The sequence below is a fragment of the Lytechinus pictus genome, chromosome 3 (assembly GCF_037042905.1).
Source record: "Lytechinus pictus isolate F3 Inbred chromosome 3, Lp3.0, whole genome shotgun sequence".
In the NCBI taxonomy this organism is placed as follows: Eukaryota; Metazoa; Echinodermata; class Echinoidea; order Temnopleuroida; family Toxopneustidae; genus Lytechinus; species Lytechinus pictus.
Genome location: NC_087247.1, coordinates 53601807 through 53621542, shown reverse-complemented (window position 1 = coordinate 53621542; position 19736 = coordinate 53601807). Strand labels below are relative to the sequence as shown.

General features: G+C 35.2%; 1 protein-coding gene across 1 annotated transcript; it reads left to right on the top strand.

The window, feature by feature from the left end:
* Positions 1 to 8258: 8258 nt before the first annotated feature.
* Positions 8259 to 19463, top strand: LOC129257005 (G-protein coupled receptor 52-like). Its single transcript, XM_054895237.2, has 2 exons — positions 8259 to 8386; positions 18375 to 19463. The coding sequence occupies exon 2, from the start codon at positions 18459 to 18461 to the stop codon at positions 19461 to 19463; it is 1005 nt and encodes a 334-aa protein (XP_054751212.2). The 5' UTR covers positions 8259 to 8386; positions 18375 to 18458.
* Positions 19464 to 19736: the final 273 nt, after the last annotated feature.

The following is a 19736-nucleotide window of genomic DNA, read 5'->3' as shown; positions in this document are numbered from 1 at the left end:
AAGCGCACTTTCCATCTTGATTGGATGCTCAATGCGCTTCAGAGCAAAGCAACAAAAGCTATTTACATAATGTAACTATTTAAAAAAATTCTAGCGCATTTAGCTTCAATGTTTAAACACATACCCTAGTAAAAGTATGTTTTCGAAAGCTACTATGACGTAGTGTGTGGAATGGGTACTTAACGAGTTAATTATCACTTTCCGACAAAGCAAGAATGGAGCAGCTATACAGACCATTCTATTCTTTTGTTAAGAGTTTTGGTGAGTGCTCACGCAAACGCTAACTATCAAACCTAACAATTCTTTTGGGGGAACAAAGGAGTCAGTCAAGCCAAGTTAAAGAATGAAAGCCCCGTCCCGGTTCACCTTTATATAGTCGAAAATCCCTTTAATCATCACGCGTGAGCATTACTGAGTAAAACAAGTTTCATAACTAAGTACTGCAGAACTATATGGTATACATATTACCATGAAACAATAAGCCCCCTCTATTTTCTCTTTCTCCCCTTTCCCCTTCGTTTCTTCGCTCCCTTCTGCTTCTCTCACTTTTTCTATTTCCTTCTCATTTTCCCTCCATCCCTTCCTATTTGCCTTTTTCTTTCTTCTTTCTTGAAGGAGCGGATGTTAATTCGGGACAAGTTTTTAATTGATGCAACGAGAGCAGGAAATTGTGAGCATGGTGAGAGAAAATAATTACAAGATTGAGCGCAAGAATGTTCAATACTTGTCATCAGCGTAAAAATGGGCAGATGCGAGTTACTAACGTATTTTCTGACATGAAAATCTGGACAAATTCCCAAATTTTTCTTCCCACTTTCTCTCTTTTCCTCTACTTTTTCTTAAGTCCCACTTCTATTGTCCCCTGTACTTCTTACCTTTTCCTGCGCCCTTCCTTCTCTTCCCCTTTTCGCTTTTTTACTCCATTTTATTATGTCTCCCTTCTTCATTTTATTTAATTTCCCCCTCCTTATCATTCTCTCTTTCTCATTCTGTCCTTCCTTTTCTTCCTTTGTCTCTTCTTCTTCCCTTCGATTTTCAATCTATTTTCCTTTTCTCCTTTTCCCTCTTTTCTTTCTGCCTCACCTTCCCTTTTTTTATCCCCTCTGTTTTCTTCTCCATTTCACCTTTTCCTTATTTCTTTTCTTTACCCCCTCTCCCTCTTTCTCCTCTTCGCCCCCCCCCCTTTTTTTTCTCTTTCTGCACTTTCCCCTTCTCTCACTTTTTCTTTTTCCTTCTCGTCTTCAATCCATCCCTTCATTTTCGCCTTTTCTTTCATTTTTGCTTTCTTCTTCTCCCTTTTATCTGCATCTCGTAGATCCGCACCTGAAAGGCATGTCAGGGTATATAAAAAAGGATGACCATGTAGGGAAAGAATAGAGTAGATGGTTCTAGGATGACCTCTGGAATGTAGGGTCAACATCGACAAATACCTGCTCCTTTGTCAGAAACTCATTTACGATCACGACTAACCATGTCAGTGAATGAAATAACGGACACCACGGGAGAATATTCATATACATGTATAGGAAAGGACCCTTTACACTGGTGCCAGTGTGTAATCGAACACAATAAGTAATTCGGTGAAAAGCCTAAAATCCCAGTTATCAACCCAAAACTTTGTAATTTTCATAACAGATTTTATCCACGATAAATTATCGAAAACTTATGCTTGATATGAGATAAAAATCACATGCAGTCTTGAACGAATGTGTCAAATCGGACCTCCTCTTTCGACCAAGAATGCCCGGCCGAACATACTAGGGAAACACCCTAGGATAGACGCGGGCACTATCCTCGGGCGCTCCCCTAGGGCACTCATGTCCTAGGGGAGCGGACGCGGGCGTCTTCCCTCGTCCGCTCCCCTCAAATGTCCGCTACGGGCTACCGCGTTCGCCCTAGGGGGCACTGTGACGTTTCCCGTGGCCGGCACTGTAGGAAAGTGAAGAACAATACATATCATTGCATCACATGGATACAAAGAAAGGTGGATACTTACACTTGGACAGAATCAAGTTAATATAAAGAACCTAGATAGAAATAACTTAATGACATTTTTAACAGACCAATGAAGTCATGAAGATGGTAAGAAAGTATTCAGATCTGTTAAAATAAAGAATCACTGTATTTATAAGCAATAATCAGATATTTTTACCATTGCTTTTCTTCTTAAAGAATATATAATGATCAAAGTCTTGTTTGTATTCATATCACATTATGGATGTTTCACACTTAAAATCAAATCCATGTCATTTTCACAAAATTTTGCAGTTACTTAAGCACCTGAATATATGCAAAAAATAACATGGGTTCAAGTGCTTGAATTTTTGCTAATGAACTTTGAAGTTCATCAAATTGGAAGTTCTCAAGAATTGCGCATTCAAAAGAATTTGGCATTTTTAGACCCCACAAGATCACTACGTTGAGTTTAAACCTCTATTCTTAAGTCAAAATCTATCAAATGTTACAGTAGAGTTCAGAATTGTACATTAAAGATGGAGAATTCATTCATACTGCTATTCGTTTGCCCATTTCATTCAAATGGTGTAAAAGATAACAAAAACATAATGTCAAAAAGTTAAAATTTCTATAACAAATCTGAGAAGTACAATAAATGCTGCACTTCATTCAAAATCCATGTCATTTTCACAAAAAATTTGCAATCTTGTAGAGGAAGGTGTACTTAAATGGTGTCAACATTAAAAAATAGAGGTTCATTGCTTGTTTTCTGACTATCAGCACTTTCGTTGGAGCAAGTGTGCTATTTAAAGGTCAAGCCCACCCCAGAAAAAAGTTGATTTATATAAATAGAGAAAAATCAAACATGAATAATGTTGAAAACTTCATCAAAATCGGATGTAAAATAAGAAAATTATTGCATTTTAAAGTTTCGCTTATTTTTCACAAAACAGTTCTATGCTCAACTCAGTGATATGCAAATGAGAGAGACGATGATGTCACTAACTCACTATTTCTTTTGTTTTTTATTGTTTGAATTAAACAATATTTCAATTTTACGAATTTGACAATTAGGACCTCCTTGCCTGAACCATAAAATTGTAAAATAATGGGATTCCAAGTGTTCAGGGAGGAATGAAACTTTGTTTCACATAACAATGACGTTAAAATCAAAATATTTCATATTTCATATAATAAAACACAAAAGAAATAGTGTATGAGTGATGTCATCGGTCCCATCATTTGCATACCAAACAAGATGTGCATATAACTGTTTTGTGAAATTAAGCGAAACTTTGAAATATTATAACTTTCTTATTTTACATCCGATTTTGATGAAATTTTCAGTGTCATGCTTGTTTGAATTTTCTCTTTCAATTCAAATCAGCTTTTTGTTTGGGTGGACTTGTCCTTTAAAACACAAAAAATGTGCCAAAGGCTAAGTATCTATGTGAAGTAAATTTCTAAACCTCTCCTACCATTTATTCTAACTTGAGGACATATTTGTCATACTTTCCAGCACTTAAGAATAAAGTAAAGTGTAGTGGTATGTAAAAAAAACCATTGGACCATGGATTATTTTCAGCTAATAAGCTTTATAAAATAACACATTGGATGCACATGTGAAAAATCAGCTGATTAATCACTTGTTGATCCATTTTGACGTCAATGCGCATATCAGAAAATATGCGCAGATCATAATGCACATACACGTAACTGTGGAACGTCCTTAAATTGTTCATTACCAGATTCTGCAACTCCTCATAGAGTCTGTACAGACATTGTCCTTTCCCCATATTCAATGTGCCAATTTCACTGACCTGTGAGCAGTTACTTCTTGAACTGTGACTCCTCTTTTATCCTTTGACCCTGCATATTGGAAGTGATGAGGTCCAATGCTGAAATTCAACAAAATGAATTTATCACAGCTCTAAGAATTTGTAAGATGATTTAGATCTATTATCATATTCCCTGAACTGATTGTGCTAAAATGTGCTGAAACTTTGACATTCATCAATCTTTGGAAAATAAAGATCCAATTTCATGGCAATGTTCATAATATAAATTACATACAACTGATTCTATTGAGTGGCATGAGTGCTTATGATTAATTTATGCAACCAGATCTTCACACACACAAAAGAGAAAGAGATTTGCTTCCAACTTTGAAAATATCATCTAGTACAGATCAAATCATCTGACATACCAAAATTCAGCTGACTTTTTTAAAGTCATGTGAAAGTGTAATTATATAATTTTCATCCATTCATAAATCAGTATTTTAGATAATTATATATTTTTCATCCTCTCACTATTATTTTCCTCAGATATATGAGAATGTGCGTATGTTAGGTGTGGACTACCATGATTAAAAATGAATCAGAATGCTAAACCAAGCTCGCACAGTCTTGATATCTTATAATCAGAATATCATCATCACTTCATCCACTTTTCTTTTTGGCAATGTAATTTATTCTGTTGAAGCAACGTCACACAATCTTACTTACTGGAGGTACTTGGCAAGTATATTGAGCGACTCATTGAGGTCCATGTTCTCCTTGTACAGCACAAAGCGACAATATTTGGGTGTCTCTTTCGGCCATCTTCCTCGTTTCCCTGTTTAGAGTTTAAAAAAAGTGAGCAAAATCCACTGTAGGTTTGTTATCAGGTTGAAATGGTGGCAACTTGTGAGGCTCACCAAAAAAGCAAAATTAACTATAAGTTTCAAATATCAAGAGAACAAATCTATAATAATGTACATCAGTGAATAACCCAAGGTTATCAACCAATTTTAGAGAAAGGTGTACTTGAGCAGTGTAAACATTAAAAAATAGGGGTTCATGTGCTTCTTTTCAGACTATCAGCACTTTTGTTGTTGCAAGTGTTTAAAACACAAAAAAGTACCAGAGGCTTTGTGAAGAAAAATTCCAGACCACTCTACCATTTATTCGAAATTTAGGTCATATTTGTGATACTTTGCAGCACTTCAGAGTTAAGTATTCAGAAATTGTAGCAGTATTTAAAAAACATAGGTCAATGGATTATTTTCAGCTATTAGCTTTATAAAATAACACATCAGATCTGCAGTTAGAATGCATAACTGTGGAACGTCCTTAATGTGAATATATAAACAGATGGAGAATTAAAAAAAAAGAAGTACAAAGGGTAGGCCTACTGTGAAGCTCCTACAATCCAAAGAGTTTTGACTACCAATAATGATTTTTTTAAAGTTGGTAAATCTTAAAAAAATTAGCATTTGCCTTACGTAGAATTTCTATGCAAAAAATATATATATCTTTAAAACCCCCAAATCTTGTATTGTTTATAAATACAATGAACAACAAAGATTGTTATATAGCTGTCTTTTGCTTTCATGAACAAAGTATTTAAAAAATCCAGCTTTACCATTTGAAAAAAAAATCTGCTTGACTTTTGGTTTCACTAGAAACAAGAGTAAAAGTGCAGGTCAATGGATAAAGGTCAGTACTTAACTTTCCTAACTGTATAAGGTTAGATTATTCCCTCTTCTTCATTCACAAACATTCCAAGCACTCCTCATCTACACCATATTAAAATTTATTACCACCCACATGCCCCCTTCTCTCCCATCCACTGAGCTTAACATTTGAAACTGAATGCAAATCTTTATGCTCTTTATCTTCCCTCCCTCCTTCACTCCCCCCATCTCTCATCCCCTCCCTTCTTCGCTCCCTCTATCCCATCTTCTGCCCTTCTTCTCATATTGCTTTTCTTTCCCTTTTATTTTATTCAATTCCATTTGATATCATTCTTACTTTTCACTCTATCTATCTTCCTTGTTTTATCATCTACTAAATAAGCAGCTAATTCAATCAAGTGTTTCATGATTTACAGTCCGGTTTATATCACCCATCTCGCCTGAAATCAGGATATGATTTGTTTACTAAGGGGCATCCCTTGTATCAACAGACCACTCTCATATTAATCTACGAGATGATGATATTCTACTTTCAAGGAAAAAATACTAATCTGTAACACTAGGCATTACCTCTATTGGTTTAATATTTTTAAATACATTATCAATATTCATGCACTATTGATAATTTGGGTGTTGGTTCATTGCTCATAAAATGCTATTCTTTAGAAATTTTCAGACTTTAATGCAAAAATTTCTATTTACATCCATCACCTTAACTGCAAGAGTGAAATTGTGACCAATTCACATTACCAAACTCTGATTTATTTAGAATTTTCATACAGGTCATTTATAGGAAAAATAATCACATTTCTGGAAACACTTCACATTTCACATTAAAAAAATCAGTGACTTTTGCTACAAGACTTACTGTAAGCAATCATTTTTATTAATTTTACTAAATCAAAACTTTACATTATATGGACTTTCAGACTTTATCACAATTGACACTGGTACAGTTAAGATTTCCTTCATTTTCTAGGGATGTCCTACTTGCTGCACACCTAAATGTTCATAAGGCCTGAAAAGAAATATTCTAGAGCATATTTTCAAATAAAAATTAAATAAAAATAGCAAATATTTAAATTAGATGTTACATTCATACAATACTTCACCAATATTTTAACTAAATTTATGAAATTAATGAAGTATTTTACTTAAAATTAGGCAGGTCTCTAGGAGACTAAGCATTATTGAAATATTTTTTAATCATTCTATAAGCAAAATAGCAGGTATAGGTTTGTATGAATAATCCTAAGCTGTAATGTAGCACTTTTGGTGCTTGAAATGCACTATAAAAATACACCAGGACTTAAATTCAGTAAATCCAAGTGATCACCCCTGCTCTCTGTTTTATATACATGTACATGTATTTCAGGATGTTTATAGTCAGTTTAACATATTTCAGGATATTGCCAATTTATCAAATTTGTTTGATATACTTAGGTCATCACATGAGGTTACTGGTCAACAATCCTATTTTGGATAAAACATTATTTTGCATATATCTTCTCATTAAGTACCGGTAACTAGTTCTATAAAGACATGACATATTGGTGTGAAGGCCGAAATAGCTTCAAATCATAGCAGATCCTAACATTGATATATCACTTTGATTACAACCTGAATTTGCGTTTACACCTTCGAAGAGGAATACAATTTTGCCATAAATTCACACATTTTAGATTCATGTTTCAATGTTAACATCAAGTTTTGTGATTTTATATTTCAAAATCAGGTCACAGATCAATTGTCAGGTGTACACTGGTCATTAGAGATGCCAGATATATATTTATCTATGACATATGCTTATGAAAAGGGGATTTTTCTTTATCGTAGATAATGACAATCAATAATACAATAAAATTCCTTTCCCAACTACCAGTAATTTAATATATTACTAGCATGGTTAAGTCATATTTTCCCCAATAAGACCATCAAATAAGTACTAGGCAAAATCACTTGAAAGCCACTTGGATGTGAAATCAAACACTACTTGATGAAAAGAAACTGGTATCAAATAAGACAGATAAGTGTAATAGGATAAGACAGGATCCTAGCTACCTATTAATTAGGCTAATATAAAGTGTAAATATCAACTGGAAATGACCACGCTTGTCCATTGTTGCTGGCTGCTGTTTTTCACCTTGTTTTGTTTTTTGTTCAATTTTTTTTTTTTTTTACTTAGTGCGGTTTCTTGCCAAGTGCTTCATTGCAGATAAAGAATAAATGATTGATTGCTGTAAGCATAAAGTTGACAAATTTAAGTTGGAAAAAAATCATGGAAGGTTAGAGATATGAAATCTGGATTTTTTTTTTTTGGGGGGGGGCAAAATAAAATATTTGTGGTCGATATAGACAAAAAATATGAAGGGAAATCCTTGTGGAACTCACCAAATCTTACACATAATTGAACTACATACATGACACAACGAGTAGAGGAAATAAATATGCATGAATAAATCAGGGAACCATGCCATTTGGGGGACACCTTATTTAGCTAGATATGCCAGCATTGTTATTGAGGTTTTTTTTTCCTTTTTTTTTGGGGGGGGGGAGGGAGTAAAGATTTCTGCTCTGGCATAGGGGAGTTTCTTAGCAATTTACCAAATTCACCCCATGTCCATTCCTTTTAAACAAGCAACCAGTTCCGTCTATGAAACGAAATAGGGAAAAATAGGATGCGTCATACTCATAAAACATAATCACCCTCGCCCTTCATGTAGCATCGGTGATAGTGGAGTATCTGGTTAAATGAGTAAAATGACCCTGCCGGATCCTCATTAGGGAATGGTTGAATAAAAGGAGAGGAAGTACTGACACTTGTTCATTTCTATAATGACAAGAGCAGGCACCACCTTCTCCCTCTTCAACAAAAAGCAAAGAATTTGTTTAATTCTTTGATTTGTGACTGCTAAGTCAGATAGATTCATCTGTTCATTTCTGATTTTGGGAAAGCATTCACATATTTGTTCTGTAAGTATTATTTTCATTTATCTTATATTTACTATTAATTACCTCCTCTTGATAAAAATCTGATTAAAAAATATCTAATTCCACGATCAATTTGCATTCAACCTTTTTTTTGTTAAGAGATTTTCTTTATTTCTTTAATCTTCAATTGTTAATCATTAGATATGATAAAAGAAGTTACACCTTTAGAATAGTCATTCTGAAAGATATTATACTCTTTATCTTTCAAAACAGCAAATAATTTTCTTTTAATCTGATTCATATGAAACGTCATTCCAAGGTATTCTTAAAACATGATTTATCAATTCAACCTTGATATTACAAGATTCAGTACCAAAATGTAGGACAGAATGGTAAAATATTTTGTTATTGTGGTTTTTACCCAGAATGCAACATCTTTATCCCCTTTAATTTCAAACTTGGTCAACTCTACTTCCAAGAGTAGTCATTTTTAGTACAGCACAAAAGTACGCAATCATATAATTGAAGAAATAATTAAAAATTGTTCAGGAAAAAATAAATTTATTTCAATTTTCTATCATCATATTGCAAGATGGGTACCAAAGAAGAAAAAAGGTTTGATTGGGGCTTGTTTAAACTTTTAGTATACACAGGATTTTTCAAATTGTAAGCAATTTGTTCGTATTCAAAATCAACAATCTTCATATTTGACCAATTGATGTGGAGTGCCCCAGGGTTCAATCCTTGGCCCTTTATTCTTTCTTATTTATATTAATGATATTATAAGTTCATCTGATCTACTCCAATTTAAATTGTTTGCTGATGCACCAGTGTGTTTATGTCTCATTATAATCTCTGTACATTGAGTTATTCAATTGTAAATTAAATAAGTTTAGTGATTGGTTAATTAAGAATAAGTTAAAATTTTGAACATCACTACAACCAATATATATTTTATTCACTAAACGTCACTTTGAAGACAACTTTGTAATTTATTTTAATAGTCAGCAAATAAAACACACTTCATGTGTAAATTTTTTAGGTGTTCATATTGATATTTAACATGGCATGAACATGCTGATGTCATATGTAATCGTGTTGCCAAGGCTGTGGGTGTTATTTACCATTTGAGACACTTTCCAAGACACATTTGTTATATCATGCTTTGATTCACTCCCATACAAATTACTGTAACATTGGTTGGTCACATAGTCATGATTATTTTATTACTAAACAATTAGTTTTGCAAATTTGTTTTTATAAGTTTTATCTAATTCACCATATAATGCCCATTCCTTGCCAATCTTTTTAAAGCTGAACCTGTTAAATATATATGACATTAATAAATTGAATGTTGCCATATTTATGTTTATGTCGGCCTTTTACCTACTCTGATAGCATCTACATGTAAATTTGTCCTTAATTGTAATGTATATAGGTATAATACATGCAACGCTGCAGAATACCATCTCCCCAAAGTCAGAACTAATTTTTCAAAGAATACTACAATTTATAGAGGTCCTCATCTTTGGAGTACTATTCCAAACCATCTTAAGAATCAACTTTAAACGTTCCTTTTGATTATTTTTTTATTAAACCTGTACTCAGTAACTTACTATTATATGTTTAAGAGTTCATCACAAGTTTAACTTTGTCACCCCCCCCCTTAATATCATGTATTTATTTTGGGGTCAATGCGTAACAAGGCAAATTGCTCTTTTTTGTTGACCCCTCATTCAACATAAATTGTTTACTTTGTCGTTCTTTTATGTTATTACCTTTAATGCTATTTTCTGCAACCATGTATATGTTCACCATTTTTCACTTGTATGTATTGACTTGTATATGTGTTTCTATGAAGAATGAAATAAAATCAATTCAATTAAAATGATTTGCATGAACATATTCAAAAATCATACTTTATGTGCAAGCACTTATTTATAAACAGAGGCAACAATATATCAAGCTCAGAAAATGAATGTGGCGACACACCCTCTTCAAGTCAAACAAAAAGCCACATCCAGTGTTATTGCTTAAAACCCACTTCCACTGCCTCTGCTTTCAAAATTAATTTTTATTTTAATTCATATTTCTTGGCAAAATTAGAAATAATGATAAAAAAAAATGTGTGTCATTTATAAAACAGGAACATACTATTACCTTTTCAAGAATTCTGAGACTGTATCACACATGTACCTAAATGAATAATCTCTACATTCAAAATCTAAGTTTGCATATTTTACATTTGCTCTGTTTTACTAAGGACTACACACAAAAAAAGAAGAAGCAGGTACATGTCAGCATTTTAAAGAGATATACAATCCCATACCTTCAGTTATTAACTTTATGGAAAGAAATATTTTTTTATTACCTGAGGTGTTCCAGACACATCATGAAGCAAGAACAGAATCAAAATAAAATTCTCATACATTCAGAAATCATCTTAGATAGATCCTAAAATTATGGAAAGCTGAAAATGCCAACAAAATTATCATTTTATACATGTTTCTAATATTTACAGTATTTTGTCATTATTCTGTCATGCTTCAATGGTCAAGAAAAATATTTTAGTAATTATTCACAAATAATTATGTATGATTTCACTTCAGTGTCAAATGAGCTGATAAACTGAACCTATTCCTTTACACAATTGGCTACCCACAAAATCAAACCCAAACAAGAGTTCAAATTAAACCACACTTTAGAATATGGGCCATCATATTAACATTTCTTCATTTTTTAATTGTCTGTGGTATTAAAGAGCTGATAAAAATCATTGTTGAGTAGCCTACAGATGACCCATTCTAAATATTTTCCCCTGGGTTATTCTAAAACAACACCCTTGAAATCAGTACATACTGTATTTTTCATATTGATATAGCATTGATTATCCTTTGTAGTGCAGAACTCTGGTGAATCACAAGATAAACAAAGGGACTTTAGGTTAGATTTCATCTATTCTGGTATCTGGTCATAGTGTCATTGAGGTATCAACTACTTTACTTTTAGGGATAGGCATCACACACACACACACACACACACACACAAAATAACTTTTGATGTGTATAACAGTGGCAAAAATGTTTTAAAAAATAAATGCAAACTTCAGTCTAAGTGGAAGAAGCACATATTCAAACATGGCAGAAAAAATGGTTCCAGTAGGTAACAGGTTAGTGATTTGAATCACTAACAATATACAGTAGTAGAGAGAATTTCATGGAAAGACAGAATACCTACATAGCTAACTGCTAATTGCCACTTCAGCAATTATCTCAGACAAATACTGGCCAGTAATCATCATTCCCTAGACCTGAATGATGCTACCTAAACACATGACGTTAATTATACACATACATCTACAATTAGACATAGATTACTTTCAAAGAACTGCATGTGTAATAGCTACATGTGGCTAAAAGGCTATTAGCTCAATTGTGAATCCTTTTCATTGCTCATCATGCTGGGGAAAAAAATCTTGGTGTGTCCTCTCATGTCCTGTCTGTCTTGCTCTATTGTATAATTTATGATTTACTCTATTATGACTAACCATATTAATTATCAACATTTTTAATGTTTAAAAAAATACAAAAAAATGTAATTTATGAAAATAGAACAAAACCAACATTTGCATCTCAAATAGATAAGTTAATTGCAATTATGGCTCTTATCTAAGCATGAAAAACCATGCATTGATAGCAGAAATAAAAAAATAACTTCCTTGCCATGAGGCTTTTCTGAGTGTCCACTTTTCATATTTCCCTAAACAGGGTTCCCACAGAAATTTGAAAACAGAATTCCATGACTTTTCCATGACTAAATTGCTGCTTTCCATGACTTGCTTTCTGTCACGGTTTCCAAAATCAGACACATTATGATGGCCTCCATAACCTCCCCTCACAGCCATCCATTCCACCCACTTCCTTACTCATGACATGTACATCTACATGTATTACCATTGGTATATGGTTTGTTTCTGACTAGGGTACAGTACCATTTTCGTTTCACCAACATCAAGATTCAAAATTGTCTTGAACACAAACTCATGTAATTTCTTGAACTGACAGATTTCCATGAACTATTTCCAAATTTTCAGAGTATAGCATGCAGATCTTGTCACAAAAGTGAACTATACAATAGATGTAAATGTCAAATTTTCCAGGCATATTGAAATTAGGATCCTCAATTCACCTTTACTACAAAACTTCCACATAAAAGTCATGGAATTCTGTTTTCAAATTTCTGGGGGAACCCTGAATTATATGAAGATGAAACACTTTACATATGTCACACATGAGCCAATTATTACAAAAGAGTGACATTTAAGTTTTACAATAAGGTGACATGAAAAAAAGGCTAACAAAGACATCCTCATCCTAAAATTCTCAACATAGTGCTGCATTTCACTCTACATTACAAAAAATGAGGCCATTTGTGATACAACTTGAGGACACCAGCTAAATTAACAAGTGTATTTCTCTATATGCTCCAAAAATAATGAGGATATCTTGAAAATTGGACATATGATGCCTATTTTGGTATTTCATTAAACTTCATTTTCAAGTAACTTTTCCAGAGAGGACACATTATTTGATGCTAAAATAGCAATTGAAACATCTTGTTTAACTAAGAGATTCAGAACTTTTTTAATGTATTGTGTTCTGATAGCCATGCTGGTATAGCTTGATTAGTTGTGACTTGATATGTCAACTAATTGCCATGAATGTTGAGTAAAATTGTACAAAACTTGAAATTTAAATTCTCTAAAAACAACAAAGAACGCAAAACTGGTTACAAAATATGACATATCAAAAATACATTGACTGATTGGCATCTTATATCATTGCTAATAAGATGAAATTTTCTGTAGTCTGGTTGTCCGAATTTAATGTCAGGAGCAATCAATTTATTTATGGCCATGAGTATTTCGAGTGAGGAATGAGGATTGTGGCTGTGTCATACATGTATTCACAAAACCATTTTTATTAAATGTTATGTCAACCTTGCTAGCCCTAACACTAAGTACCCCAGGGAACAAATCATTTAGCAGTAGTACTGGCAATTAAGTAACACTGGAATTACAGTGAAAGTGGAAATTACAGTGAAAGTCTGGATTGGGGTCATTACAGTGTACTACAAAACAGTACAACCAGGAACCTAAATGATGCTATATGCAACCAACACGTTTCTGATAGCAAAAGCCAAAAATGCAAAATGAAGTGGAATGTACATATATATGTAACACTGTTCTATATGACAAAGTCCATGCATGTACCCACAGACACAGTTTATTGTTCTACTTTGTTTCTACTAGCACTCCTACTCCTTAAGCTTGTCCAGCAGCTGCTGGATTTTCTTTTCCAGGGATTTTTGTTCCTCTTGTTTCTCAGTTGCCTTCTTCCGAAAGGCATTTGATTTTGACAGCAGTGTAAAGTCCTGCTTCTTCTCAGCATCCTTGGCTAGCTGGTCAGCTTCCTTTCGGAGAGTCTGTATTGTGTCATCCACAAGCTTCATCTTCTTTTCAGCTGTAGTAATGTCCTCTTGTATTCCTGCTCTCTTCTTTGCTCTCTGTGCATTCAAGTTGCTCTTCTTTACCTCCTCCAGGTACTGATCATACCTCATTCTGACAGCCCGCACATGTCTTTTCATATCCCGTGTGAGGGGTATGCTAGTGAAGGATGGGGTTGGGGCCTGGACACTGTCATAGATGGTACGCAGGGCTACGATTGTTTTCTCCTTCATGTTTTCAACCAGGAGATCCTTGTTCACCGAGTAGCCCCTCTCAATGGAGGCTTGTCCATGTGAGAGGGTGAGGAGAATCTTGACTACTTCCCACAGTTTATCATACTTGGTGCCCTTCATGTACTTGCACAGGAATGTATCTAGCCTGCTGTTGGTGTTTGGGTCAGGGTCGGGAGTGAAGGCTTTGAACTCATCCAAATGTTGTTGCCTCATGTCAGCACAGAAGCCCTTGTACTGAGACAACAGCTCATCACACTGCTCACTTGTTCTCCTCTTGGCATTCATGAGTGTCTGCAGAATCTTGTCAAACTTTGCTGCCGAGTCACTAGATCCCGAGACCAGTTTCTTTGGTATCAGTGAAGACAGACACCTGACCATGGGGTACTTGAGAGGGCACCGCTCAAGCAACTTTGTTACCATGCACTGAAGCAAAGTGATGCATTCATTTCTGAATGCAAGCACTCTCAGTTCACTCTTGAGCTTCTTCTCTGTAACATTTATCAGGGTTTGGCGGGCTGCAAACCCTATGTCAACTTTTTTTAGCGGCAGCAGATTCTTCTGGTCATTGGGGTCCAAAGCTGCTATCTTCTGGTAGGTATCAGCTTCGTCTAGAAGCTCCTTTTTCATAAATCGGCTCATGAGGGTAACCAGGAGATCCTTAAGCTCTGGGCCTAGAAATGGTACCATGGGAGGATCTGTCTGGAACTTTGTGAGGAAGCCCATCAATTGCTTGGCGACCGAGATGAAGAACTGGAGTTTTGCCAATGTTAATGGATCCCCACAGGTTGCCTTGACGGTTGTAAATGACACTGTACTCGGCGCTTCCTTGCCTTTAAAGGACCCAACAAATTTCTCCACAGCAGGCCATATGAAGAGTGCACGCTCTGCAACTTTCACATCTTCTACCCATCTGTGGGCACAGAATTTTAGAGGATAGAGGCTACTTCCCGTGATTTTTGTGAAATCCTCTCTTCGTGCTGGACTGTTGTGGAATATCTGCCATATGGCCCTGAGCAGATTTCCCAGGTTCCATCCAGTCTTGTTTGCTCCAGTTTGCAGACTCCCATGAACTGTATGAAGCCCACAGCTGCCAATGTTCAGAAGGTCTGGTAGTTCTTCTGCTGCCCTCTCTTTTACAAGATCTTTGTGAAATTTCACATTGACATTTGGCCCATCCATTGAGACTTGCAGCAGACGTTTAGGATCCAGCTTGTCAGTTCCTTCTTTGAAATGTTTGAGATCGGTGGCTTTTGCATGTCCAATAAATTGTGATCCCATGTAGTGGACTGCGACTTGGTCACTTGCATTGTTCCAGAACCTGATGACCAAGTCCATCTGTTCATTTTGCAACACCTCATTCATGCATTCATCAAATGATACTGTGTAGCATGGAGCAAGCCTCTTCTATGAGTCTCTCATGGAAATATGGAGCAAGTCCAAAGACCACTAGATATGCACATTTGGTCGGCCCACAGTTGAAGGCCTTTGCAGTAGGACTATCTGGGAACATTGTTGCAAAGAGGTCCTTGACATTCTTGCAACTGTTGAATGACAAGTAGTTCATTACAACCTTGAGTGCCCACATTACTTCGGCCTTGAGGACACCATCTGCAGTTGCACACTTAGAGGTTGTAAGCCCGTGGCAAACTCTAGAGGTCCGACCATCTTCCACTGCAGGAACTGCGTCTGCAGAAGCACCACCGGTAGCTGTAGATGAGGCGTGAAGAAAGTCTGTGATGGATTGCTGAACTGTAGCAGGTTTACGCTTCATTTCATCCTCATGTGTCTTGCTCTTCATATGGCTCTTCAGGGCCCACGCACCCATGTTGGAGATGTCAAAGTTTTTTCTGCATGCCATGCAAAGGCCTTGCACTTGCCATCTTTAACTTCTTGCAGCCATGATGCATACTCTGGATCATCCAGCCAAAGATGCCGGAAATAACACTTCTTTGACATGACTGGATAATGATGATACCTGAAAGAAATCTCTCCATGATGCTCAAACTGACATAATTTAAACAAAATTTGGTCATTTTGAGCATCTGGCATACAGTATTGAGAAGTATGGTGTATCAGTATACTGTGAGTGAGAGAAACTCTACATAATGCTAGCTACCACCCCTGTGCATGTACCATATTATGATGCTAGCCACCACCCATGTAACAGCACCCCTACGCACCAGCATGCCTGCTCACCACAAGACCCAAAACCACTACCTACAAAACAGAATGTATGCAGACTACATGACTGTAGACCACATAACATTGAAAAGCTCTGGAGGCAAGGGACACCACACCCTTTCAGCTTTCCACTGGAAGCTATGTCCCAGGAGTTTTGTAGAATTTGGGATGTCACAAAACTGGGAAAAATGGAAATTATGACCACCAATCATAATAGCAGAGTATGATAATTAAGTATGAGAGAACTTTGCGAGACACGACAAAACAGAAAGCTGCCATAGCCATGAGGTAAATGCAATTCCATGACTTTTCACAAATTTTCCAAATTCCCTGACTTTCCAGGACCACAAATTTTTCCAGGATTTTCCATGACCATGGGAACCCTGCTATACAAAAGACCAAACCTGATATATACTTCTGCATAAGAAGAACAAGTTCATGTTAAGAATCTCACATCTGATATGATATAGTAGCTGTGTTGTTTACAGATGTTGATACCTCTTGTCAAGCCATGTACATTAAATCAACTCATGTTGTTCATTCTTACTGGAATCATGAAAACGGAAGTGTTGTAACGCTGGTATCAAATATGACAACACTTCTACAACAAAATACATGAGTGATTACTTCATACTATATAATCAACAATATCTCCTGCTTTTACTGTTTATCAGTGACATTTTCATGTTTTGGGGAAGTTCCTTAAAACACACTTTACCTATGAAATATGCATGTTAGATGTGGAAATAATTAGCAATCCAAACTCAATTTCTGAAGCTAACTTTTCATAAGATCAGCAATGTGTTTGTTGAATTGAAGTGGGGTAAATTTTAAAAGATGAAGTACAAATAAATGTGTAAAAACTCAATCTTAAAGGACAAGTCCATCCCAATAAAAAGTTTATTTGAATAAAAAGAAAATCAATCTTAGGCTGACCACAGAAAATGTCATTAAAGTTGGATGTAAAATAAAACGGTGACATTTTAAAATTTCACTTACTTATCACAAAATAGTTATACCCACAACACAGTGATATGCAAATGGGGGAACACCCTCACTATTTATTGTATTTTATTATGCAATATGGAATATTTTAGTTTTCTCCTCATTGTCATGTGAAACTGAGTTTGATTTCTCCCTAACAATGTGGACTTCTCCCTGTTGTAACCCAAAGTGATTCAATGAAGAGCATCCTTATTATAAAATCTGCAAAACTTTCAATACCCAGTAATGTATAATTTGTAAAATAAAATAGACAAGATATAGTGATATGACCTCATCGACACTCTCATTTGTATAAATGTGTTGTGCATATAACCATTTTGTTGAAAATAAGCATAATTTCAAAAAGCCATATCTTTCTGATTTTACATTTAATTTTAATAAATTTTCCCCAATTATGCTTGTCTGAATTTTCTTTTTATTCATATTGACACTTTTTATGATTGGGCGAGTAATTATACCTTTTAACAAAGTCATCTTCAATTTACGAAATGTTGAAAGACAAATACTATCATAAAAGGAAATTGTGTTGAAAGAAAAAAAGAAAGATCAGAGAAGCATGTACATGTAGGTGAAAGCTTGAACAAATTCAGAGAAATTTTAAGAAAGTTATGAATTTTCAAAAGATGTAAAAACTTACACCTGTAATATCTATTGTGAGTTCGAATTGTCCACATACATGTACATGGGTAATCTCCTGCAATTTCTCTACAATACAAAAATATTAATATGTCAACTTAAAAAAAAGAATTGCTTAAACTTAAAGTGGTACTTTTAACTTTTCTTAATATAGAGACATACTGTACCCTCTATGTTATATTACAATTACAATTAATAAGGCACACAAAAAAGAAGAAAATCAAACAGTCCAGATATTTAAATACCTAAAAATGCAACAACAAAAATGAAAGTTGTCCTTAACACTCACCAAAATATCTCTTAAATTGCCAATTTCAGATTTACATAGTCTATGCGATCTATTTTTTTTCTTTGTCTTTTTTCCTTGTCTGACATCTCTCAAACTTTAATATTCTGATTTTCAGACTCCATTTCTCCTTCTATACAATAATTTCATGACTAATATTATATTCCCCTTTTTTTTCAACAGATAATCTGCCTATCATTGTGCACCAGTCATGGAGGACACCAATCTCACTTCATCTCAACCTCTCAAGTATCTTTTCTTGTTGTCATGGCAATAGTTATCATTGCATGCAACCTTACTGTTCTACTGGTGCATCATTTGACCCCAGCACTCCATGTACCAATCAGTGTATTCATCAAGTCTCTGGCTTATGCTGACCTCTGGGTGGGGGTCAACTGTGCACTCAATATCGGAGTAACTTTTGCAAGAGGATGGCCATATGGACTTTGGACCTGTAAGCTGATTGGATATTTACTTCTAGTGGTAGTCTTGGTAAGCATCACAACCCTCACTTGCATCGGCATTGAACGCTACACAGCCATTCAAAATCCGATCAACTATCGTTCCGTCGTTACCTACAAACGGGCTCGCATCTGTGTCATCCTAATCTGGGTGCTATGTGGACTTGTCTTTTTGCCAGCATTCTTCAACTGGGGCATGGATGTCGATATCCATGGAAGTTGCCCTCTCTTCTGGCGATACAACATCTCTTTTGGATTTTTCCTCATCTCCATCCTCATCATTCCAAACCTCCTTATATCCATTATCTGCTACATCCGCATCATTCATACCTTGGTTGCTAGGCAACGGTGGCTGCAAACCACTGGAAGTACATTCAATGGCCCTCAACAGCAGAACGCTTGCCAGAAGCAACATGAGAAACTCATGGCAAAAATTGGCCTTGCCATCATGAGTGCCTTCTACATCACGTGGTTGCCCTATGTAGCATCTAGCTTTATCCGCTACCTTGACCTTGCCAATATCCCTCAAGATCTCTACAATGGAACTTTGTATCTTGGAATCAGTAACAGCTTCCTCAACTGTGTCATTTACAGCATTTCACACCAGGCTTTCAGGGATGGCTTTAAGAACTTAGTGAAGAGATGCTGTTGCTCAAAGCAGACTAAATCATATGAATCAGGCTCTCCTGGCTGGAGCAGGAGAACAACGGGAAGCAACAGCCCGTCTACAATTCATGACACTTCCATACGGATTCAGAAACTTGATAAGAATCAGATTAAAAGCCAACCCTTGAAAATGACCAACAATTAGTTGACCAAATAAAACTCATTTGACAATAAAAGTCAATACCATAACTCATAAGCTTGATGAAATATTCAGGATTAACATAACTACATAAGTTAATACCATACTCTAAATAAAACTGCATAGATTATTGTCTGCCTTCATTCAATTAACGCATATAATGAAAAACTAAACATATTTCTTTTTAATTTGTAAAAACAGAAAAAAGTAAAATTTAAATGCCATTAGAGTGCATGAATATAGTACTGAAATAACTTCCAATGTAACCTTGATCATGTA

What these genes read in the sequence shown, in the direction of transcription:
- LOC129257005 (XM_054895237.2), top strand. Translation starts at nt 18,459, where the DNA reads ATGGCAATAGTTATCATTGCATGCAACCTTACTGTTCTACTGGTGCAT.